The sequence below is a fragment of the Chlamydotis macqueenii genome, chromosome 18 (assembly GCF_036417535.1).
Source record: "Chlamydotis macqueenii isolate bChlMac1 chromosome 18, bChlMac1.mat, whole genome shotgun sequence".
Classification (NCBI taxonomy): domain Eukaryota; kingdom Metazoa; phylum Chordata; class Aves; order Otidiformes; family Otididae; genus Chlamydotis; species Chlamydotis macqueenii.
This window is the reverse complement of record NC_141573.1, coordinates 9,201,019-9,226,543: the sequence shown is the minus strand read 5'-3', so window position 1 is coordinate 9,226,543 and position 25,525 is coordinate 9,201,019. Positions and strand designations below refer to the sequence as shown.

At 52.6% G+C, this 25,525-nt stretch overlaps 2 protein-coding genes across 2 annotated transcripts; one reads left to right on the top strand and one right to left on the bottom strand.

Moving 5' to 3' along the window:
• The first annotated feature begins 1,067 nt into the window (after positions 1–1,067).
• Positions 1,068–16,023, top strand: LOC104475952 (bMERB domain-containing protein 1-like). The gene is made up of 7 exons (XM_086762356.1): positions 1,068–1,143; positions 7,450–7,570; positions 10,247–10,320; positions 13,605–13,719; positions 13,852–13,925; positions 14,578–14,733; positions 15,593–16,023. Exons 1-6 carry the CDS (start codon positions 1,068–1,070, stop codon positions 14,694–14,696), a joined length of 579 nt encoding a protein of 192 aa, XP_086618482.1. The 3' UTR covers positions 14,697–14,733; positions 15,593–16,023.
• A 2,605-nt stretch (positions 16,024–18,628) lies between these two features.
• CCDC42 (coiled-coil domain containing 42) lies at positions 18,629–23,978 on the bottom strand. Its single transcript, XM_010115554.1, has 8 exons — positions 23,902–23,978; positions 23,448–23,553; positions 22,868–22,972; positions 22,135–22,332; positions 21,166–21,387; positions 19,957–20,115; positions 19,426–19,490; positions 18,629–18,767 (listed from the first exon to the last, which is right to left on the bottom strand). The coding sequence occupies exons 1-8, from the start codon at positions 23,976–23,978 to the stop codon at positions 18,629–18,631; spliced, it is 1,071 nt and encodes a 356-aa protein (XP_010113856.1).
• Between the last annotated feature and the right edge of the window lie 1,547 nt (positions 23,979–25,525).

Here is a 25,525-nt window from a genome sequence, read left to right as displayed (position 1 = left end):
CACCGCAGATTGTGATTACTCAGTGGAGCAAGTGCTTCTGGTGTCAGTGAGTGAGAAGCGTAACACCCTGCGAGCGGGAAGGTTTACAATCCACACCCCGTCCTCACCTTCCCCATACCAGTTTGATGGGACAAGCCTTCAAGATGAGGTGGCTTCAAGCCTTCAATGACCAGAGGGCTGGAGAAGCTCTGCTGTGAGGCCAGGCTGAGAGAGCTGGGGCTGTTCAGCCTGGAGAAGAGGAGGCTCCGGGGAGACCTTAGAGCGGCCTCCCGGTGCCTAAAGGGGGCTGCAGGAAAGGTGGGGAGAAACTCTTCAGCAGGGCCTGTTGTGATAGGACTAGGGGTGATGGTTTTAAAATACAGGGAGGAAGATTTAGATTAGATATTAGGAAGAAATTTTTTACGCTGAGGGTGGTGGAGCACTGGCCCAGGTTGCCCAGAGAGGTGGTGGATGCCCCATCCCTGGAAACATTCCAGGCCAGGTTGGCCGGGGCTCTGAGCAACCTGATCTGGTTGGAGATGTCCCTGCTCCTGGCAGGGGGGTTGGACTGGGTGGGCTTTAACGGTCCCTTCCAACCCAAACCCTTCTGTGATTCTGTGGTGGAACTGGTGGCTGCTGTGTCCCACAGGAGAGCCTGGCTGGAGAGAGGAGGTCGCAGCTGGGATCCCCTTGCTGTGGGTACTGCCAAGCCGCTACCACCCAGCCCGTGGGTTTCATTGTTTCATTTTATTCATTTTTTTGAACGCGTTCAAACCCTCGCTGTTGTGTTTTTCCATAGGGAAAAGTCACTTCTCCCGGGAAGCGCAGCCACCCTGCCCCACCTCCCCGCTCTCCCCTTAGTGGGGTCCTGTCCATCGCTGTGCCTGGCCCCACACCGCGCCCCGTGCCCCGCACAGGCTCTGCAAAGCCCACTCGTGTTTAGCGACAGGAGCAACGCGTATCCCACCACCCTCCTCCCCGGTGGGGGTTGCGGGGGGAGCGGGGCGCCTGCGCGGCGGGGCCCGGCAGGGGGCGCTGAGCTGCGGGAGCCCCCGGCGGAGCGGCGCGGAGCGGTGCGGGGCTGCGGCATGGACGGGAGCGGGGCCGCCCCCCGCTACGGAGCGCTGGAGCCCACCCGCTGGCCGCCCGCCGGCGCGGGGCCAGGTGAGCGCGGAGGGAGCGGGCCGGACGGGGCGGCCGCCGCCGGATCCAAACTTTCCACCCCCCCCCCCCTTCACCCCACGTCAAGCCCCGGCACGGGTGGATGCGGGACTCCCCGAGCCCCGGGAGCTGGCGGGGGAACGCGGCGGCTTCATCCACCCAACGGAGCGGTACCGGTACCGCCGGAGCTTCCGCGGCGCGGCCGTCGGGAGTGGGGCGGGGAAGGTGGGGAGGAATGCAGGGGATGATGGAGAGAAGGGACTGGATGGGAGGAGGGAGGGATGGAGGGAACTATGGATGGAGGGACGGGGCCCACCATCTATCTGATGCTGCCCGGAGAGACCCGGAGCCGCTGTCGTGCCCGGCTGTGGGCATGGCTGAGGCTGGGATGCCCATCCTGTCCTTCGCTGTCTTTTCCCCCTCTCTGACCAGTTCCTCCAGTACGAAACAGAGTTGGGGACACGGAGCAGGGGGATTGTCCAGGGCCCCCAGCTTTAAGGTGGAAGGAAGGGGCCCAGTTCTGTGCTGTGGGTAACATCCTGGGGCGGGAAAGCTCCTGCAGCCCTTCTGCCATGGCCTCCCTCTGACCTCTCCCCTTCCCCATCCCTTTCTGCACCCCCTTAGCCCCTTGCAGCTGGCGGGATAGGGACAGGCAGCTGGGAAGGCAGAGAAGGAGGGATGGAGCAAACTCCAGCATCCTGCCTGGTCCTGCTGTGGGGGGGTGCTGCCTGTGAGTCTGCTCAGCTCCTGAGTGAGCTGCACAAAGTTTTATCCCTTCTTCTTTGTGCCTTCCAGCACATCAATATGTATCCTCCCTCTGCCATCCCTTACCTCTCCTGCTTGGGAAGAGGGTCTACGTGCCCTTGGCAGGGTCTGAGCACTTCCATCACCTAGATCTTGTGCTCCCAGTAGCCAAGTGACATCAGGGTGGTCCAGAGAAGTGTCAATCACTTCTGGGCACTCAGGGTGCTGGGTGTGACCCAGGCATCTCCTTCGGGTGCCTGTGAGCAGGGTTGTGGTGGTTGTAATGTTTGCTGGTTCAATGCCTTTTTGTAAACTGCCAGTTCCTGGGGAGCCCTCAAACTGGGCAAGAACATGGCAATGGTCCATGTCTGGTTTTTGAATGCTGCTCTGCTGTTTGCTGCCATCCCAGGAAATCTCAGGCCAAGCCTGTGAAGCGCTGAGCACGCGCAGCCTATTGCCCTGCTTGTGCACGGAAGGTGACCAGGGCAGTGTGCACAAGACAGCAGGGCTGCACCCCTGGTGATGCCCCCGTAAGTCATCCCAGGGGACCTCACCCATGGACTCTGGTCTTTTTTCTGGTTCTCTAACACAGCCCCAGTGGCGTGGCTGTGGCAGGGGCTGCGCAAACACAGCCAGAGATTCCCCCAGCTGCAATGGGCCGAGGTTGTGCGTTTCTCCCTGTTTTAGAGATTTTGATGGGGTGGATGCCCCCTGCTTTCCGTGGTAGAGAAAAGCACACAGCTGAGTTAAAGGCCTCTTGAGATGGAGCCCAAGTAAAGAGTTCTGACTCCCTCCACAGGGACTGTCAATCACTTGCCCAACTTTAATCATGAAGCAAATCACTTGAAACTCAACCCTGCGCTGGTTGTTGCTGTGACTCATCTTGGGCTTGCTGCTGGCTGTCTAAATATTTTCACCAAAGCCATATGGAGTGGAAGACTCTGGCTATTATACTCCTCATTAACGATCCTTGCTTCCCCTGGGCCGTGTGTGATGATTAGAGCATCTCCAAGTTTAAATCAAAGCTTTCTCCCCTTCCTTGGTTTGCTGGGTTGAAATGGTGCCAGTCAGGGATTCTTTAGCTTGGGCAGCGTGGGGTCGATATCTGTGCCTAGTTCTGCTGTTGTATGAGCAAAGGGACCCCCACAGCGTGGCCGCACATGAGCGTCATCCCTCTCCATCTCCAAAGGGAGACTCTGGACTGTGAGCTTGATCACAGCTTTAATAAACATCCCTGCTTTAGGCCCTCGCTAGTGCCAGACACTTAGGCAGGGTGTAAGAAACTCATTCTCAGCTTTGGCAAAGCCATCTCGAGGGAAACCTTTTGCCCAGCTGCTTGCAGGATGTGATGGGTTTTAATCCCTTGTGAGCTCCAAGTGTCTGTACCCACCATTTGTGACTGCTGTTTGGTCTCGCTGCCATGGCATGGCCTCATGGGTGCACAGTGCCCTTTGCTCTCACCATCATCTCGGGAAACCTGTGATCTGGCCCATGCCTGTAGCTGCTGGGGCTCGGGAACTCAGCAATACCTTGTATCTGCCTGGAGAAAGCATCTCCTGAGCTAGCAGGGAAGATCCATGCACATCCCCATTGGTTGTCACAGGCTGATCTCATTACGTGGAATCAGAGTAATTTGGATTGGGAGGGACCTCTGGAGATACCTCCTGGGGTTCCAAGGGGTTGAACTCAGTATCCTGGATCAGAGATGGAGATCCCACAGCCTCTCTGACCCCTATTCCAGTGCCCGAACAACCCTTCAACCTGCTGCTCTCAGCCTCTCCTTGTCTGTGCTGTGCCCCAGCCCCTGACTTCACCCAGGAGTGCAGGTCTTCACATGGTGAGACCTGTGGTCCTGGGCAGATGGAAGGACTCTCTATCAGCAAGTTCATCTTCCCATCTTGTCAGCTGCCTTTAGTCACCTGTGTGGAGTCACTGATCTCTGGTGAGGTTTAGTGGCTGGTTTTGGTGCAGAGCCGTAGCTCGGTGTCTCCTTGTCCAGGTGTTCCCTCCCAGGGTTCTTGGGCTTCATTTGCAGGAGCATTCTCCTGGGACTGCCCTTCCTCTGCTTTTGCCCTGAATCCCAGGAAATCTCAGGCCAAGCCTGTGAAGCGCTGAGCTCGTGCAGCCTATTGCCCTGCTTGTGCTCCAGAGGTGACCAGGGCAGCGCGCACAAGACAGCGGGGCTGCACCCCTGGTGATGCCCCCGTAAGTCATCCCAGGGGACCTCACCCATGGACTCTGGTCTTTTTTTCTGGCTCTCTAACACAGCCCCAGTGGCGTGGCTGTGGCAGGGGCTGCGCAAGCACAGCCAGACAGATCCCCCCAGCTGCAACGGACCAAGGCTGCTTGCAGCTGCAGGCACATCACTGTCCTCTTAGAGCTTCTTGTCTGGGACTTACTGCTCCAGTGAGCAGTTTCCTGGGGTGCCCGAGGATGTGGCTTGCCTGAGGGATGCAGGGTGCTGTCACCCCGACTGCACCGCCTGAAGGCACAGCCAAGGATTGAGCTGGAGTCCTGCAACCATTGCTCTGACCTGTCCGCTGTCCTCATCTCACAGAATGCTCCTGACCTGCATCAGGAGGCTGCTGGGGGAGGGTCCTACTGAAAGGTGACATGAGGGAGTGTGTGAGGTGGTCCCAGCCACGCTGTATTCCTTGTCTCTGGTGGGAACCCATCCAGAGCTGAGCCAGGAGCTTTCTTGCTCCTGTGGGCAGCTGCCTACAGGCTGAAATCACATCCCAGCCTCCTGCCATGGAGGGGGGAGAGCAAATCAGCAATGCCACCTCCTCCCTTTGTGTACACAGGTGAGGATTCACGTCTCCCATCTGGAGTGGCTTCTGCTAATGAGGTTCTGGGATGAGAAGGGAGAAGAGGTGATGCTGACACTGATTTCAAACCCTTGTGCTCACCCACTGGGAAACAGCTGGCTGATAGCTTCAGCCAAATACTTCTGCCACCAGTGATCAAAGATTTTCTGGATTATTCACCCACCCACCCAGGCCAGGAGTGACAGCCTGCCTCCCCCAGACCCACCCCAGTGCTCCTAGGGGTGATTGGATTTGTCCTTGGCTCATGAAGGCTGCAGTAAGCTTGCATTCTTGTTTACTGGTGTGTCTGTAAAATTATCAGCCTTGTCATTTTAGCCTGGTCACAGAAGCGACGCTTGGAGGGTGCAGCTGTTTGCTGACAGGTCTAGAGATGCGCTGAAGTACAGCCGAACCCCAGGGAGCGGCTGCCTACAAGCGGCTGTACTGTCTGCACCGTCTGCGTGTGGTGTTACCTGCGTGCCTGCCCTCAAACTCAGGGAGACCCTGCCTGGCCCCAGCTGCTCAGCAGCGCTGGGTCCGGGTGCAGCAAAATATCCTGGGGAAGAGGAGCTCTGGGGTGGCAGAGCAGCAGGATGCTTGGGACCAGGGACCTCGGCATCCCGCTCCCCTAGCAACTGCAGTGCGGTCCCCTAGCAACCGCGTACTGGTCCTGTAGCAACCCCAGTCCGGTCCCCTAGCAACCCCCTTCAGGCCCGTAGAAACAAGGCTAAGGCAGGATTTCTGTGCAAATTTGCAGCAGAGGCATTGAGCAAGAGCGGATGGAAGGCAGCACATCCCACCTCTGTATCTGCTGATCTGTCCTGAGCAGGCACTGGTTCCTGGCAGCTCAGAATGGGGATCGGTCGGGGATTCAGCAGTCTGGCGTTGGCTGAATGTGGTCTTTGTGGGGAGTGTAAGCGTGAGATAATCTCCAAGTAGTCCTCATGAGCTTATAAGCCAGAAACAGTGGAAAACTGTTCTCCAAACCAGTCGTGCTAACTCAAACCGCTCGTATTTCCACCTTCTCGACCACCAGCCTCAGAAACATCCCTCACTCTGAGAATGGCTTCTCAAACGGTTTTCCGTGGTGGGTTGAGGACCAGTGAGTGCAGAGTGTTTTGCCTTGTGCCTTCCTGACCTGTAATGCTTGGCACTGGCCTGGGTCCCCTTTGGGATCCCCAAGCCACACGCTCCATTTCTGACACGTCCCGTTCCCAGACCTTGGCAGCCCAGAAGATTCTGCTCCTGGGTCTGATGCTCCTTGGCTGTGTTTTCCCCTCTCCCTGCATGGGAAAGCTCCCAGGGCTGCAGGAAGGCAGTCTCAGAGGGGAGATGTGTCCTGTGGAGATTCAAAGGAAGCAAAATTTGCCCCTGATGTTTGATTTTTAATGTTTTCTCATAGCCTGGCTTTGCTGTAGCTGCTGAGCTCCCCCTCCCCATCCTGGGCTGTGGCACATCACAGGAGAGGCAGACGAGCCTGCATGTGATGAATGTGCTGCTGCATGTTGCTGATAACACGCTGGGTGATGTGGCTCTGCAAGCCAGACTGGAATGGGGGGTGGGAGCTGGCCTGGGAGCAAAACCTCTGCTATCCCCATAAAACGGGCTGGGGGCCACTGCGGGATGGGCAGGGTCGCACGCACTGGGTGAATCAGTGCAGCATCCTTGTGTAAACCAGGGTGACAGCCTTGTGTAAACCAGGGTGACAGCCTTGTGTGAACCAGGGGAGCATCAGAGGGACAGCTGTGTGTGAACCGGTGGAGAGGGGCGAGGCGGAGCTGGTGGCCAAAGCAATGGGTCGAGGTTGCTGGGCTCTTTTCCTCTCTGTCCCTGGGCTTGCCACTGCGCTCTTCTAAAATATAAATTACAACCAATTTTTCCTGCATTTTGCTGTGAACCTCTTGCCCTGAGCAAATGGCATCCCCTTTCCCTGCCTCAGTTTCCCCAAGGGGATTATAGAGGTGATGCTCAGCACTCCAGGGGCTGAGGAAGCCAAACTGGCCTGTTGGATACCGTGAGGGCTTTTTCCCCTGACGAGTTGGGAAGGATGGGGGGATCTTCAGCCAGCCTGTGATAGAAAGAGACCAGCTATGGGAGCTGCACCTCCACAACTCCTTAGGAGGCCCCTCTGTGCTGTATGGGCCCAGCATTTGGTCCTGACACATATTGGAGGACAAGCTCATGTCTCTGGATGGCTGGTCTTGTGTTGGAGAAGCATGAGACTTACATGGCTCTGAAAAGAGAGAGATGTATTCTTGTCCTTCCCTCCAGCGGTTTTTAGCAAAGACCCCTGGAAATGGGTGTGCTGCAAAGCCAGTACGAGCAGGCAGGATGATGCTTATTTCTAAGGCTGCAAGCTCAGATGAGGTGGTCTGCTGGCCTCCAAAGTCTTCTTTCACGCAGATGCTTCATGCGTATTGTTTCGAGCTGTGCTCAGCAAGCCAAACAGGCTGTGATGCTAACACAGCCTGTTCCAGTGCCAGCCTCACAGGAAGCATAAAGAAAGGCAAAACAGTCGCCGGCAGCTCAATGCCATTGCGTATGTTGGTGGCTTTCCATGTGCCTATTGGGCTGTCTCTGCTTGCAGCACCCAGCAGGGCAGCCAGGAGCCTGGAAATGAGTGTAAAGCGTAGTCGTTATGCTGGTGTTTGCGGGGGCGGGGAGATGGGGGTCCCTGTGCCAGCCCAGTCGTCCCTGCTGTCCTCAGCCCGTGTTCAACATTTCCTGCTGACTAAGGTGGCTCCCGTTTCATTTGCAGAGGATGAGATTGTTTCCATGGCCGACTCGACCACCACCATCGATGACATTGAAGGCGAGCTCTTCAAAATCGAGAGGATCAGGGAGATCCTGGTGAGGAGGGAGTCAGAGCTGCGGTACATGTGAGTACCTGCCTCCTCCCACCCTGTCTCCCCTTCCCAGGGTCAGCCAGCATTTTTCACCTGCCCAATCAAATGCGGCTCTTCCCTGGGGATGAGCAGAGCTGAGGCCACTTTCCACAGCATGCAGATCTGTGGCTGTTGAACAGCCAAATGAGCACAGTTTATTCTCCCCATGTGGCAGTATTACATCTCCTTTCCCCCCCGCATCCTGTGGCTGCTGGGGGACATCAGGTGTCCTTGGGGCTGGACTGGCCTCGGGGCTGGACCAGCATCAGTGCCTGGTGCCCATCTCCACACCACATCCTCTCCCAGCACAGCCTTTGCAGCCGGATGAGGGGGGAAGGATTTTTTCTCCAGGGTGCATTTCAACAATCAAAGCAATCTTTGAGTAAAAATCTGCAAGCTTTTCACATTTCAGGCAATCAAACAGTTGCTGTGTTGCAGCAGTTCTAACCAGCACGTAGGGTGATAAAGAACATTTTTCCTGGGTGTATGGGGAGATTTTATGATCTGGGAGGAAAAGGACTGACTAGCGTTCATGGTCTGTGTTGATTAAGCTTTTAAATACCATAAATTGCTGTAGGCAGCCTAGTCCTGAGATCCCATGCTGTCAGGTCAGCACAAAGCCTGGGATTTTTTTACTGGTAACAGCAAAAATCATATTTACTGGGTTGCAGTACTTGATATGCTGCTTTTGAAATGTGTCTGAGTCCCCACTGGTCCTTGTGCTTCAGGGATCACCGAGCCTGGAGATGCCTGCGTAAATCCACTCTCTGGGGAAGCTGAGAGCTGGACTGTGATTTCGGGGCTCCGATTTGGAGTGATGACCTCTTGGAGGCACAGTACCCCCTGAATGTATTGTTGAAAAGGATTTTTGGAAATCATAAAAAAAATGTAGTTCTTAAATGCTTTATATGGCAACTGGTACTGAAATGTCACAGGAGCTGTCAACACTCGCATCTCTTGCTTTTTCTTATCCTTTTGTGTTCTTCCTTGGCTTATACTTGGAAAACAAAAGGAATTCACCTACAGAAACCACAGACTGGGGTGGGTATGGCTGCAAAAGTGATCACCTGGCAGTCTGGAAGCACCATGGATTACATGTCTGAGTGGTTTGGAAGCGCTGTGGGGAACTGGAGCCTCGGCTCTGCGAGGTGGGGAAAGCTGAGAGCATCCCTGAGCATCACTGCTGAGGGAGAGGAATCCCAGACCTGGATGCTGCAGTATAGCATTAAACAGGATGGGGACCTGGGATTTCAAAGGGCTTTTTTAAGCAAAGGGGAAAAAAAAAGCAAAAAAAAAAAAACCTTTTTTTTTTTTTTTTTTTTTTTAATCCTTGGCTTTTCCTCATCTTCCCAGAGAGAGATAATATGTGTGGAGCCCAGGGAGGACTCAAGCAGGAGCAAAAGTGTCAAATGGGTTGGTCTTGTGCTTTGGCTGGCCAAGGTTGGCCCTAGGCTGTAACCCTGGAGACTGCTGGAAGGGCAGAAGGGCAGCCATTGGGTCACTGCTGGCTGGGTGTATGAGTTGCTGGCAGAAAGCAGGAGGACTTTGAGGAAAGGACCCTAAAGGGCAGAGCGCAAAGGTCTCCAAAGCCAGAGGCTGCTGGCATGAGAGATGTCGGGAGGTGGAGAGCACAGCCTGCAGACCAGGGGCAGCTTTGGGGGTTATTGGAGTTGTCTTGTCTCATCTTCTGTGGTGTCACCTACCCAGAGGAGATCCTCAAGGATGGCTTGGTTCATGGTGGAGAGAGGTCTCAGCCATGAGCACTGTCTGCTCTTGGGGCTTCCCTCACCACAGACGAGTGCATAAAGCACTTTGAACTGAAGCACTGATGCTTGTCATGGCCAGACGCCATCGTTCCTCTGTGGAGGAGGAGTGAGGGCATAGGCATGCAATTTTTAAAAATAAATTAATAAATAAATTGAATGAAGTCTCCTCTGCCAGCCCTACTGAGCAGCGAGCTGCACTTGAGCTGGTCCACCCACGGAGGGACTGAGTACCTGCGGTGCTTCTGAGGCATCATCAAACTGCTTCCAGCACGGACAGGGCCACGCATGCCCCATCCGCTCCATCAGCAGCTGCTGCTGGCTTTTGTGTTGAGCCCGTCCTGATCGCTGTCTTGCTGCTGTCCTGTAGTTTGAACTAGAGATGGTTCCACTGCCTGCGGCTTTGGCAGGCTCCTTTTCTGCTGTTGAAATGACCTTATTTCTCAGCGGACACCTGCAAAGTTTGCACATTTCCCCCCCCCACCTTGTTGTGTTTCATTTTTCTCCCTTTTTTTTTTTTTTAATTCTGCAAAAAGTCAGTATAAAAATTTTCAGATCTTTTTATGTGGCAGCAGCTTCCATTTGGTTTTGCATTTTGCTGTTTGGGGATTACTTTTTGGGAGAAGGAGAAACACAACTGCTATTGTATGGTGGATGTGCCAGGCTTTAGTAAGGCTTCGTTGTCATCAGAATGATGAACCTCTTTCTTTGCCAACCCATGCAGCATCCACAAAAGCCCTGAGATGAAGCAGACTGCCGTTTCCCATGGGCAGACAGGTTAATCTGTGCTCCCCGCTGTGGGCACTGAGCCCATTGCCTTCCAGTGTTGTTTTGGGTGTTGCTCTGCATGTTTTGAATCTTTTCTCTCCCAGTCTTTCCCTCATTGGTTTCATTTGTGTCTTTGTAGGATGGATGACATTCAGCTTTGCAAAGAAATCAGCCGGCTGAAAAAGGAGCTCCAAAAACTTCTAGCCCTTCCAGGTAAGGCTTTGTAAAGGTTCAGAGAGCTGCGTTTTGTTGCTGCAATCAGCGGAAGGGTTTCCATGAAATACAAGGGCCTCCTGAATGGCTCCCAGGGATGCTCCCAGAGCATCCAGCATCCCGGGATGCTCCCAGAGACACTGCTGCTGCAGACAGTGCAAGAGCATCAAGAAACATGGCTTCTTGGGTTGGACCTGAGATCTTTCTTGGGAGCTTTGCTGCTTGCTGCCAGGAAGACCCTGTCCAGGCCTGGGCTGAAAGGCAGAGGAAACAGAAAAGGAGAAAAAACATGAGTCCTTTGAGGTAGAGGAGCATGGCCCTGGTGTGGGAGGAGGACAGGAGTTGAGTGAGGTGGCAATGAATGCTGACACATTGGGACCTGCCCTGTGTACTGAGGAGGGATCCCCAAATGAGTTGAGAGGACAAGCAGGGGACATTGTCAGACCACACGTAGCAGGAGGGAAGGTGCCTTCAAAGGGCTCAAGTCCGTGAAAACCAGTGAATTCTTGCTGTGGCCATGTCAGAAATGTATGTCAGTGATGGGGCAGGTGGCAGCAGGGAAGGGTTCCTGGTTGCAGCCATGGTAGGATGGGTGCTAGGGGGATGTCATGCCAAAGGGGTTCAGTGATGTCCCTGATTTAGGTGAATTCATCATTCAGGATGTAGGAAAGATGCAAACAGTCCAGGGCAACATATATGAGAACTTCATCTGGGAGGAAATGCTACTTTTGTCCCTCCCTTACCATGACCAGTGACCCTCCTTGACCCTGTCACAGCCAGAGTGGACTGTGCCACCATGTCCCTTCACAATCCAGGAAAGGCCAAACCTCCTTTCTCTAAATGATCCCCTTCAGCCAAAGTATTCAAATGAAAACACACGCCGAAGAGCTCAGGGTTTCAATGAGAATGAGCAAGAAAGGCTTCCCCACAAGCTGTGTCCATCACCATTGCTAAGGCTGTGCCTCCTCCTAGGAGGAGTAAGGACTGCAATGTGTGTTTTTGGAACTGGATGGGAGACATAGCCCTGCTTGTTTGTGCCCATCCAAGCAGTAAGACCTGGACCACCACAAGTATCTCTCTGAAGATGCTGCGGTCACTGAGACCAGTGAATGTGTAGCAGGGAGTGAGGCTTGGATGCAGACAAGGGACCAGCTGTGCACATCTGTTTCCCAGAGCAGCAGCTCAGCTCATCAGTTCTGTACCCAAGGCTATCTCAAAGCCAAGGATGGCAAGAAACTTTGACCCTTCCTAATGCCATACTGTTGCTATGCTGTATGTGCTTGTGAATCACCAGCACGCAGTTGGAGCTCAACTGCTGCTTAATATGCAGGTCTTGATCAGTTTAATACAACCTGGCTGCATCCAGAGGGAGGTTCAGACAGGGGAGGGAAGGATTCTGCCATAAAAATGAGAGCTGCTTGCAAAACATAGACCTGAATCTCATGTGGGCTTTTAATTCAAACACCTACCAGTTCATAAAATAAGACTTGACCTAAACGATGACTCAGGAGCAGAGATAAACTTGACCTTTTCTGAAGCTTAAGAAATGTGGCTGGCTTTCCTTCATCTGCTTTGGTCTTTCATTTTGAGCCTTTTCAGTATTCCCAGATTCAGCTGAGAGCAGAAATGCTGCTTGCATCAGGGATGCTCTTTTTCTGCTCTTTATAACTTGGCTCAAATCAGACTGTGCTGGAAAAATCCTGCAAATCGCTGTGGTTCTGTCACAGCAGATCATTCATAAAAATAGGCGTTGAACTTTGGTTCTGATAAAGACTCAAACACGTCAGTGCTTACTCAGAGCTCAGCCAGACCTGTGGCTTGAAATCTCACCAGACCAAGGTGTCTTTAATAGTTGAGACAGGTACCATGGCCGTGATGGCCTCTGACATAAACAAGTTGGAAAAAAAGGTGCAGTGTTTCTACAGTGGGTATGTTAACTTGGACATGCTCTAAGGTCAGTGCCTGTGGTCCAGACCTCGGTCCAGAGCAGATTTCTCTGCCAGGAAGCTCGAGCTCGCTCCCTGCACAAGACCAAAATTGTAGGAGAAACTTTTGTTTCCTGGGGATGTTTTTCACAACGTGATGATTATGAGAAGTTCCTCCTACTCAGATCCCTGCAGCAGCACCTCCGATCAATATATAGCAGACTTTAAACTACAGATCAATACATCGTTTAGGTAACTGCTGAGACCCAGCCTATGGGGTTTGCTCCACACTGTGAATTTCATTGCATTTTTATTTAGCTGAAGGAAGACTCGAGATTGATCTGTCTTGTGCTGGATTGATTTTGGAGATGGCTGCTGAATTCAGAAATGGTATTAAATATCTGCAACACAGACAGTCATAGTTTCCACCTAAAGTGGCTCTCAATTTATATTTAATGCTCCTTAGCCCTATTTCTATCATTTTCACGTATCCCACTTGCCATTACGTACCAATTTATATGAGCCATGGCTTCATAGCGATGTGAGAGCTTTCCAGGTCTTCACTAACTCACTGCCCCAAGCTATGTGGCACAAGTGGGTCCCACTGTGCTCAAGATAGGTCAGTTGGAGGTTCGGGTGACAACCAAGGTTGGTGCATTCAAAGTAGCCTGGCAGACACTTGTGGTCATCCTTGTTGGGGTGGGAATGGGTTTTGAAAGGTCAGATGTAGAGGATGAGATCACTGGGACTGTGTTCAGCAAGGGAAAACGGCTTCAAAAACCAGTGGTTTGTGTTGGTTTTCATGTCTCTGTATGTATGGGATAAATGATGGTGTGAGGTGTTCCCAAGGCATCTGGGATTGTTGGTAATTCCCCATGCACCTGAATCCCTGGCTGGTTTCTCAGCCCCATGGAGGACCTGGCTCAGAGGTCTCTGGGCCCAGTTGAGGGCCCAGCTCAGGGCCAAGCTGAGAGTGGTTGGGTGTTCTGGCATGGGAAATGTGGGTTAAGCACATCCTGACTGAAGGATGACATCTAGGTCTGACATTTCTGAGCACCTGGTACCCAGCCACTTCAGCAGTGAAGGCCCCAGGGGAGTCATGGTCATCTTCCACCAGAGAGGTGACCTTCCTCTGCTCTGCAGAATTCACTGCTGCATCTTGCAGTGGATCAGCCCCATGAAAATTTGGAGGAGAAGCTAAAAATTCAAAGTTTGATGACACCAGACCTGGGGTGGTTTGGGATGAGGTTGTTGCTCGTTTAGCAGCCTGTCTCTGGGTCCAGGTGCTTATTTTGGGTTGGCCTTGGCATGGGCAGGGTGGCCCCTGATGGTGTGTTAAATATGTTACCTGTGCTGCAGAGAATGAAAAATCCAACGAGGAGAAGCAGAAGGAAGAAGAGCTGGTACAGCAGATACACAAGCTGGTGGAAACGCGGGATTTCCTGGTGGATGATGTGGAGTTCGAGAGGCTCAGGTAGCTGGGTGCAATTTATTCCTTGCACTGAGGGCAGTGCAGTCTGTCCTCTGATCTGTATCGTGCCTTGCCAAATGGTCCTGGGTGCCTTGCTGCTCCTTTCCTGAGTGCTAACCAATCTCTTTGTCACAGGGAAAGGGAAGAAGACAAGGAAATGGCTGAGTTCCTGCAAAGTAAGCTCTCCAAAAGCTACCTCCAGAAAGCAAGTAGGTGGTTAATGGATTTTATTCCTTGTATTGCACCTCCATGGCGGTTTCTCCCCTTTCCTAAGCACTCTGACTCCAAGATTTTGTTGCTCTGCATGGGGCTAGCTTACCTGGAGGCCATCTGCTGCTGGAAGAGAGTGTGGAGAAATGGCAACTGGGGGGTGCTTGTGCTTGAGATAACATGGTAGTGGAAACATCCCAAATTGGTGCAGATGTTATGCTTCCACTTCCATCCTGGCATTTCCCAGCCAGCACATCCTATGAAAATGGGGATGGGTAGGTGTCCTTTCATGGCTGATGTACTTCATCTGACCCTTTCCAACCAGCTCCTTACATTTCATCACACCATTAGCCAAGGTCACAAGCTGTGGTACCCATACAGTCCTCCTTTCTTCATGCCTTTGATGGCTGCCCTCTTCCCTGTGCCTCCATCATTGCTGGAGGAGCACCTCCCCAGTGTGGTGGAAGGCATTTCCAGCCCAGGATCCCTGTGCCTGTAGCACACATGGTGATGTGTCTCCTGGATGCAGGAGCTCATGCCCAGCTGTGGGTCTGAAGAGGGTCAGCATCTTAGCCCTGAAAGGAGCTCTAAGAAGCAGCAATGGGCCTGTGCTCTATGTCACCAGGTAGACTTCGATTCCTCTTTCCATAGCTCCTGTCAAAGAGAAGAAAATGACTTCCAGGGGGCAGCAAACCTCCGCACCGTACATGACCAAAACGGGCCTCACCCTGCTCAAAGAGTGCTGTGGCTTCACCTGCTCCATCATGTAGGCCAGCGCCCAGCTTCTCTGCACAGGACATGACCATGGTAAGTGTACATGTCCTGGGAAGCTGGGCCGGGCAAGAGGGGCTTCCCCAGGGTGCTGAAACAGCCAAGTGTGCCTGTGTGGGGTGGGTGAGCATCGATGTCTGGGACATGCACAGCACTTCCCCGCCTTATCCCAGGAGGAGGCTGAAGCGATCAGGCTGACAGAGGAGGGTGGTTGGAAGCTGCCTGTCTACTCCTATGCCTGTGCATGACACTGCTCCACAGCACACGCTGTCAAAATCGGTGTCTGTGGGGTGCAGTCAAGTCAAGCGAGGCCTGAATGGCTTCATGTGGGATGGAGCACAGGCGATGATCGCTGGTGAGCTGAGCTCACTCATGCCAGAGTGTGGTGAGGACAGGTGAAGCAAGTCATAGCTGAGATGAAGTTAGGTCCATAAGGATGTGCTTTAATACAGTTGAAGTGAAATCTGGGCTCGAGCAGCACAAATCTAAGTCCAGACCTTACAGCTATCACAAGGAACTTGGCAAGGAGGTGAAACCACCTGTCCACTGAGCTACCACTGTCCTCCGTGCCTGGTCTTCACCCAGTAGGTGATGAGCATGGCCAAAGTTGAGTGCTAGGTCCTGACTGACAGCATGTGCGACAAGCACTGTGTAAGAGGAAGGTGATGGTAATGGAGGTCCAGTGGGTTGTAGTCTCTGTGGGAGGATACATCTCATCCTTAATATTGCTGGAGACTTCAATTGTGGCAGATGGACAGACACCCAAGAGTTAGGCTCGTTGGCATTAGGCACTCTTAAAAGTAGGATTGGCTCTCTAGCCATTGGAGAAGGGAGGTGCCAAGGGGATCCCATGGTTGCAACCCACGGTTTCCTATCTCTTGCCTTTCCTCCCCAGGTCTCCAGCCAGAGTCCACAATGTGCTCTCCTCTGAGAGTTTCAACTTCCTGTCATTGTTCATGCTTCCCACTGCAGCACCACCACTGAAGAGACTTCCCAAGCAGGCTGGTGCAAGCTTGAATGATGGCATATGTCCCCGGTACCACGTCAGTGGTTGTCCCCTCCATGACATCAACACACACCGAATTCCACCTGAGCTCAGCTTGGAAGAGGTGCGTGCAGCAGCAGCAAGCGAGTCCATGACAAAGAGGACTGGTGCAGTCCTTCACCTGGACAGAGTAATAAAACAAGCACTGGGACCTGGCGTTTGGAGACATTGTGCTCCACCATCCAAGACGTGCTGTGGCCACAGACGATGTCTCATCCTTAGCCTTGTACCACCTTGTGAGTCTCTACGGGACGATTCCTAAGGACTCTTGGTGGGAAGTGTCTCTGGTCTGGGTTTTGTTGTGTCTGCACTGGTTTTATGGCAAGGTGCCCTATGGCTCTGGGTAGAGCTGGGCAAAGTGGAAAGGGCAGTCCCCAGAGTCGACAGAATGAAGGGCTAATTCTGGTGAAGTTATCACCTGAGCACAGAGCTGGTGTGTTGAACTATAGGCAGATGAGTTGCTTTCCCCATCTCACTTCTACTGGGCTCAGTTTTCAGCTCCAAGAAAAAGGAGGAAATTCAGAGGAACAGGGCAACATGCAGAGGGAAATGAAAACCAAACAGGCGTCTGGAAAAGTGGCAGGGAGACAGCAGGTGAGAGACACTCTCACTGCCAAGAGGGCATTCAGTCCAGCCAGCACCAATGGGCTTGGCACCATGAGCTGGAGAAAGTCCTGTGCAAAAGACTCATGGCACCCTGATGTCACCCAGTGTCTCAGTTCCTATTGTCCCTTCTAAGCATCCACCCATGTTGATACGGCACAGCCAGAGCTGCTGATGGCCATCACAGCAGGACTGAAGTTCTCTTTCTTGCTGGAAGTGAAGGCCTCTCACTCCACTCATCTCCTGCCCTGTAGGCTACTATGGCGTCACTGGGTGTCCTGGGGTGGCCTCCCATGTGGGTGGCTGCCCAAGAGTTCTGGTTGCCCTCTGGCCAAAATGCTGATTCCTCCAGTTCAGTCCTGCTGCCGCTTGCTGTAGGATCTTGAGATGATGTTCCTGCCTGGGTCACTGTCTGACATGCTCATGCCAGTGAGATGGTCACAATCCATCTGGCTCTTTCCATTCTACCTGATAGCACATTCATCTTTATGAAACACAATGCAGGTGAGCATTGTGCAATGCCGTAAGCAGGTCCAAGTTCCTCCTGCATTTCTTTAACAGCACTGCCAGAAAACCCAGTGTGCGGGAACCTGTTCTCGAACCTTGGCAAGGGGGTTTCTACTCACTTCCTGAGCAATCTCCTCCCCATATGGATCTCAACAGCAGCCAGAAAAGTCCACACACTAAGCCAGTCCCTCTGCACACTCACAGACCAGGAGCAAAGCCCAAATGGACCAACATGGCATCTGGTCATCTCTAGCAAACTAGACCCTGCTTTGGTTCATGTCACCTCTAAGATGACTTCAACAGTCTCAGTCTGAATCCTGCTTATATTTTGTGTGGCTTATTGCTAATGACCTACTGCATCCTGCAAACACCACCTGCCAGTTCCTGGTACTCTCCTCGCTTTGAGGAGGGTTCAGTGTGGGTTTGAGGGGGAATCCTGTCCAGTGGCTGCTTTGCTTGGGCACTTTGCAGTCACACACGTGGTGCAATGTGGGTATTTGCTTTGACCAAAGGCTCAAGACTTAGAAGACTCCCCTCACCATCCTTGCCTTCCCCAGGGTCTTCTTGGGAAGGGTAACTGAGCCAGTTTGGTTGGTTGGACCAAAAGAGAGCCAAAGGCAAGGAAGGGCCCTTGATCCACAACTTTTTCCCCAAATTCATCCCTACCTCCACCCCACAAGGCGCCAAGACTCAGACTTCAGCTGCTGAGCAGACCTTGGGCAGGCAGGGAGGATGGCCGGGAGGAGATGAGCAAGGTCCTGGCCTGTTTTGTTCTGTGATTGCTAGCTGTGTTTGTGTGGCTGGTCATGGAGAAGGAGACAGGCTGCTGTCCTGGTCATACGATGCTATTTGGCAAAGGTGCGCAGCACACGGGAGTGCCACCGTTTCATGTGCATTGATTTCAACCCAAATAAATGTCTGTTGGAAGCTTGGCTTCTAGATATGTTCCCCACCTGGGACTTTTGCAGAGAGATGTCTCAGGCTGTGTCACAGGGGGAGAGACCTCTCAGGGTGGTTGAAGTGGAATGGAAACAAGATCCTGAAAAGTCAGGCTGGGTTTTGGTGTTGCAGCAGTACAGAGCAGCTCCTGCTGCTGCAGTGATATCGAACTCTCCCATTTCTGGCTCTTGGTCTAACATTTAACTTCTAGGCCAGGCTCAAAAATCACTGGAAAGGCAAGAGACTGCCTCCTTGAGTTAATATCCTGTAACGCTCAGAGCCTTGAACTGTTTTGATATATTTGTTCACTGATACCAGCCTTCTGTCCTCACCAAGCCTCAACGGTACCGTTTGTAGCACATCAAATGTCTTCTATATGTGGCACTTGGCTTAATGGAGCACTGAAGGGGCTTTGGCTGCACCATCTCTTCTCTTGGCACCCCAACTCTCCTCCTCCTGTATCCCATCCCTCAGGAGGAGAAGTAGGACTGGCAGGCCTGCAAACAGTAGGGTCTTGGGGGTTTGGGAGCTGTCTGTCCTTAGGGTGGGTGATTAAAGAGGATAGGAAAAGCATCTTGTGGTGGACATGCTGGGAAAGACAAGGAGGTGGGAGATGGGCCAGGTAGGAGCAGAGAGGCATGGGAGAGACTGTGCTTTGCTAGGTCTCGTCAGTTATGCAGGACCAGGGAAGCTCTCTGTCACTCACAGACATGATGTGCTTTTATGCCAGTGACTGCTGAGAGGGACCAGGCAGCTCTGGCACCCTCATCCCCTCTTGGATCAGGTGGCTGGAAACTGCATGCGCAAGAACAATCTCTAATTCAGCTTTAATGACTTTCACGCCTTTGCCATCTGGCACCTGATGGCACTCGGCGTGCCAAGTCCCGGATAAGTGCTAATCGTGGGGTTAACAAGCCAGCGACGTCTTCTGAAGTCACTGCTGACGACAGCGATCGGTGCTAGCGCAGGGTTGTCCCTGTGAGAGCGGGGAGGTCGCAGGTCTCCAGGGGAGAGCATCCTAAGGGATCTGGAGCTTGACAGTGCTTTTCCGTGCGGCTGTGCTCTGTGGCAGAGCATGTCCCTGTCACTTGGACTGCACGGTGAGGTATAACCCCCTCCAGTGGGAGTCCCACCATCAGTGCTGGGGCAGAGCTGCCCCGCAGAGCAGGGAGTGCAGCAGCGAATTCCGGTGTTGGTAGCTCACGCCCACGTTGATGGAGTAGCAGGCTGCTCCAGAGGAAATGTTGATGGAGTCCAGGTTAAACCAGTAACAACATCTCAAGGTGCTGGGGATTTTCCATCAACAAAAGGCAAAACAAACTGCAGATTTAGCCAATACTTGAATTCTCTCTTTGTGCCAAGAGAAAGAAATCTTACAGCCAAACCCAAAAAACACCATGCAAACAAATCCAAACCATGCAATTCCTCAAGGAGAAGGCAAGCTATTAACTATTAACAAAAAAAAAGGTGTTTATTATGCACAGCATCACAGAACGGAAACCCTGATACCTGGAGTCTACAACATCTGTAGGGCCTTCTGTCCTCCTCTTGCCCTTCCTACCCTGCTGAGCCTTTGCTGGCAGAGAAAGTCATGTTGGCACGTCCCTTATAGCTCCGTAGGTACATCTGCTCACGTGCGTTCTGCATCTCCTTTCAATTCCCTCCAGATTGCTGTGAGGTCTTGGATAAATGGCTGAATCTAAGGTAGGAAAGAGAGATGGTGGAGCTCAGAGGAGGGATGGGAATAGGAGGCAGAGGGGAGCTTGTTGGGCCTTTTGGAGGGCAAATTTCACCAACCAAACTGAGTAGGATGATAAGACATTTGCCTTGCTGGATCTGCACCACCAGCATGGGCTTTTGAGGTTGAGTCTGAGTTCAGGGCAGGGGTGAATGAAGCCAAATTTTGGCCACGGGTTGATCTGCATCCCCTGCCCAGCCTGCCTGGCTCCCACTCCTTCTGTCCCCACAGGGACCCACACCCTGCTCTTCCTCCTCCAATGAGACTGATTTGCCTGCTGTCCTGTGCCCATTCCCCTTGCCCAAGTGAAAAGGAAGATGTCTGGTGGGCACCTTGATTTCCCTGGGCTTTCCCCTCCCTTTGGGCAGCTAAGGGTCATCACTGCTGCTCTTTCAGGGCAGGGAGAAGGGGTCTGGTTTGGCTCTACCGTGTTCAGCTGTCCGTGGCTGTCATCCACTGGCACGTTCAAGTTTGCTTTCAGCTGCAGGCTCATGCACTGGAAGAGGTTGAGGATGGCCATCTTGATGGTCCCCAGCCGCAGGGTTTTCTCGGCAGCTGTGTTCTGGATGTCAGCCCAGCGAGTCTCCTGAGAGGAGAGAAGGCATTCAGCATGGGGACATGCCCCAGCAAAGATGCTGATTCAGCACTGGAGACCCTGGATTGGAGACCCTAACTTCCACACTCTTCTGTTTTGCTAGGAAGAACCTGTCATTGCCCAGGGCTGTGCTGGAGATGGTTTAGCTTGGTGTGGTGGAAACAGATCCCCGAACAACCACAGCCTCTGTCAGCTCCTGTGGTCCCCACTTTGGTGGGTCCTCCCTGCAGACCCCATTTGCGCTCCCCACAGCAGGAATAGCTGATACCCTGGGAGCAGCGCATCCCACTGCCACCCTCCCAGACTACTACTTTCCAGCTTTGCCTGATGGGACCCAGCTCCTGGAGCCTGGAGTATTCAACAAAGGAATTTGGCAAGGCTCCCTCAGAATGGTGCAAAAGGAGCAGAGCTGAGGGCATTTCTGCACGCTGAGCACTGGCTGCACATTGATGTGGCTCATTACATCCCAGTTTACCATCACTTTTGGACTGGTAAGGAGGGAGGAGAAGGGATGAGCCCTGGTGGGCAGATGCTGTGCAAAGGATGAAAACAAATAATAAAAATCAGGAAAAACAACTTCACTCTGAGGCCTGAGCCATGAACAGTGGAGACCATGAGACAATGGGGCCACACTGAAGCCCTATTTCAGGGATGATGCTGCAAGGAATGGTGAATGGAAATGAGTATGACCAGGCTAGACAAACCCAAGGGACACATGTTAGAGTATGCTTGGGTTTTGTGCCAAGGCAGACCTCCCCAATGCCTGGTTAGCTGATCTCTTGACTATGAGTTCAAGCAAGAAGTTAAAGATCACAATGGCTTTGTGAGGGCCTTATTTTAACCTCTGCTGTAACTTGCTCTAGACCTCACCTGTCATTCTTCATTCTATAACTCCTTGGAGGGATGAGATCAGGCAACTCCTCCAGTCACAGACTGCTACTAGGTCTTGCCTTAACCCCATGGCTTAGGGACGAACCATCAGCTAGTTCTGACACAACCAAGACTTGGAGATCTTCCCCTGCCCGCCCAAGATTTCCTCACCCAGGGGAGGACGTCACTTTGAGCCTGGTCAAAACGTAGTTGGAGCTGCACCAGCTCATCTTGGTACTGCAGGATCTCAGCTTCTTTGTCTGCCATGTACTGGTCCAGGAGCACCTTGGCTTGCTCAATCATTTCCTTGTGGCTCTGTTGTGACTGCAACAGGTCCTTGTGGATCCTCATCAGCGTCTTGCAGCGCCAAATGACGTCCTGGATCTCCTCAAACTGTAGCACAGGGCTCCTGGGGTTAGTAATCCCCCTGCCCTCCCCTCATTGTGACTGCAAGTCTCATGCACCCTGACCAGGGACACCACCTCTCCCAGCTGAAAGATCTTCCCTTCTTGATGGGACTATTGCCCCAGTTGGTCTATGAGCATCTCAACATCCCCTGTGTGACATCCCACTGTGCCAGTTCCAGAGCTGTCACTGCCGTAAGCAAGGGGAGATGTTACACCTCATCCCCAGGTGAGCAGTGCTCTGATAAAACACAAAGCACAACTGCAACTGCCAGTGCTGAGTCACCTAGGCATGGGAGGGGACAGCTGGGACTGCAGGACTATGAGCGATGCATGGAAGGATGCCCAGGCATCCTTGAGAGAGCGCACAGCTTTTTTTTTGACAAATGCCTGGGTTCTCATGCCTGGGCAGCTTTTCACTTCTCCCAAACCATCAATGTGACGTGAAATAGTGACACAAAGGGGTCCCCATTCCCCTCAACCCTGTGCTTTTCCCCCTTCTAACAGTTTTTCTTTGGTTATCTCAAGCCTTCACCTCCTTTCCTGGTTCTCATCTCCTAACTCTGGTCCCCTTGGCTCACCTCGGTTGCAAGGAACCTCTTCCTATCCCATCTGAGGTCTCTGAGTTTGACCAAGTGTTATGATTTCCCTGGACTTGCCTTATCTCCTCTAGGTTTAACACCCATGTAAGGTCCTCCTCGAGGCCGTGATCTGTCTCTCTCATGTCTAAACTCACCTGTGAGATCTTCACCACATCCTCCAGGTATTTATTGAAGATGGAGTACTTCTGCACCATGTTGCGGAGTTTCTGGTGCTTTTTTCTCAGGACTTCCAGTTCCTTCTTAGCTCTCAAAAGCTCACTCTCCTTTTGCATCTTCCCTTCTCTCTCTTTGATGGCTTTGTTCAGAGCTTGGATTCGTATTTCATCATTTTCCTGGTGATGTTTCCCCCACTAACACACAAGAGGGAAAGGAAGGCAAGGGAAGATGGAACTGGGTCACTCAACAGCACTGGGAGGAGAAACCTTCACAGAGGAGGGACCAGTATTGTAGCACCCCTGGGAGCATTTTCACTCCCCAGTTAAAATGGCCATCCCTCTTGCATTGACCTTTCAGTCTTGGAGACAGGCACCTGGGACAGCACTCTGATTTTCAGACCTACCGGTATTTGTCCCTAGAAGACACCTGGGTACCAACAGTGGGGATAGGCTGAGACCCTTCTTGGGGGATGCTTGGGGCCCTGAAGAGATCACACTGGTACAGGACAAGCTCTCTTCCACCCAAGCCCTTCCAGAGCTTTCCACATCTGTGGTACGAAACTCTGTGCCCTATCAGTCCTGTTCTTCACACCTCCACACTCAAGGGAGGCTTGGACAGACGTGATGGCCCGAGACTGTCTCTCAGAGGAGGGGAGGAGGTGGTGGTGTGGCTCAGGGTCATGTCAGCTGAGCTGATCAGGGGCAGATGTACCTTTAAAATTCTCCCAGATTTCTTCAAGGAGGTTTTCTGCTGAGCATCCTTGGTGTGGAGGTCCCTCCACTGGCAGGTTAGGACTTTCATCTTCTCTTTGAAGGCCTGGCAGCACCAGAGCAAGAGTGACATAAATAAATAAAGCAAGTGCGGATAAAATAAATAGAGAGCGGAGATGTAAGAGCGAACAGGGTTAAAAAGAAGACTACAGAAAACGTGAGCCCATTCCAGAAGGAAACGGGACACTTGGTTATCTAGGACATGGAGAAGGCTGAGGTACTCAATGACTTTTTTGCCTCAGTCTTCACTGGTGAGAGCTCTAGCCACATCTAATCCCACATTGGGATTAGATGACCTTTGAAGGTCCCATCCGAGTCAACATACTCTATGATTCTATGATCTTTAAGGTCCCTTCCAACCCAAACCATCATATGAGCCCTTCCAAATCAAACTGTTCCATGGTTCTGTGATTCTATGACATGGCTGCCTGCACCTGGAGCCAGTCACCTGCCCACTGCTGCCCTCCAAAAAAACCACAAGCCTTCCCAATTGTGTCCCAGCACCCTCCCATTTTTCTTACCTCTTCCTTCACCTCCAGAGCCTTATGCATCCATTTGGCTTGTTTCTTCTTTTCCTGGAGGCGAATAAGTGGAGACACAAAGTCCTCCTCTGTCAGTCCAAGTTTCCTGTCAGAGAAGTTTTCCTCGAGTTTACACACTGGGTTCAGTACCTTGGCAGGGTGTCAGATTGCTCTGCCCTGTCACCCCACCCAGGACTGTGTCCCAGATGAGATGACAGGACAGAGCAACCCAACACCATCTCAGATCCCATCTGGCAGCATGGCATCCCCACCCCTCCCCCGCAGGGATCCCACCGACAGAGCAAAGGAATGTTACAGGGAGGAACAGGGCTGGGGAAGGGAGCTATGAGAGGAGACTGAAGTGGTGGAAATAGGGGATGGGAGTTTGTCACGGTGGAGGAAGGAGGAGACAGGAGGAGGGAGTGGATGAAGGTGGGTGGAGGAGCACCCTCACCTGAGCAAGGACAGGAGGTTCTGCCTGTAGAATGTGTGGAAATAGTCCAACAGGTCCTCATCGTCCTTAGAAGCCATTGCTCTAGCCAGCAGCAGGGCTCAGAGAGCGCAGGTCCTCCCAGCACTGCTTCTCTCCCAGTTCAGCCCATGAGCTGCCCTGCAAGCCTGAGGGCTTGGCAGTACACGGGCGAGGCAGGGCAGGGGATGCGCCCCTGGGTGCCTCTTGCCTGTTTTCCCAGGACCTCCGTTGCCCTCGTCCTGCCTGTGGCCACCAGATGTTGGTGGCCAGTTGGTATGGAATGGTTGCCAGGGGCAGTCAGACAATGCTTGGGCGGTTACTTGGAACTGAAGTGAGGTGATCCCCCCGTGACAGTGAGGGGACTGACCACTTGTATGTGCTCACGGTTTTCTGTGGCTGGGCCAGGGTATCAGGCAAGGGTCCTCCCTGCCAGTGTTTCTCTGGGCTCTTGCATGTTTGCAAGGATGATCCCCTTCACATCTTACCCAACAGTCATCTCCAGCGCATCCAGGCTCTGGAGGAGCCTTTCATGCTCGCATTGCCTGGCCAGGAATTAAAAGAAGGACTACCACCAAACAGCCACTGTCCTGCAGACACAGGGACAACCTAAGCTAGGAAAGGTGATCTCAGCCCTCATGGTTGGGCGAAAATGAGGAGACAAAGCAGCGCTTGAAGGAGCAAGGTTTGGGATGGAGCAAGAGGAAATGCTGGGATGGCTGGAGAGGGAAAGATGTGGGTGACCAAGTGGGTCTGAAAATACACCTTGTGTGTGTTTCCCCTGCAGGTGGACAGGCTGCTGGCTGGCCTGACACGAAGACACCTCAATTTCAAATACCCAGTGCCACACGAGTAGTGTCCGTGCAGCACTGTGGTTCTCTGGGCATCTGTATCACCTCCCTCCTCAGTCTTAGAGCATCCTCATCTCCATGGGATGGGCAAACCCAGCCCACGAGCCACCCAGAACCAGATGCTCTCCTGGCCATTCCTTGCTACGAAACCAACAGACCCTCTCTGTGGACCCTCTTCCTGGGGTGCTGGGCCCTCCTGGTGTTCGGTGGATGGGAAGCCCTGAGCTGGAAATTAGTTCTCTCCCTGCCTGGAGAGAGGCTGCGAAGGATGAGATCAGACACTGAGTTTCACAGCTGTGGGGAAAGTGCCCACAGACAGCTTTTTTTTTTCTTTTTTTTAATGTTCCTAATCACCATTTGCTCCTTTTATCCTCATGCCGAGGTTTTTTCTTCAACAAACACTTTCCTCCTCAATACACTATGCGTTAAAAAAGAGTTTCTTCCTATTATGCTCTCCATAGCAACTGCATCAACTTGCCATGAATAAATTACCTCTAGCTTGACATCCCTTATTAGAATATAGAAAATGCCATTTCTGAGTCACAGCTACCCAGGAGAAACCTCTTCTCTTCATCCTTTAGGTGCATCTCCCACCTTTTTACTCTTTGAAGGAAACTGCATTATTTATTTTTTTTTCTTTTAAATCTCCTCTGCTCTTGAAGCCCCTGGAGTTGAAAGCCGATGAAAGCTGACAGAGACTTTCCCTTCTGGCCTTCAGAGGCTCCCAGCGCAGTACAAAATGCCCTTGGTGATAGCTG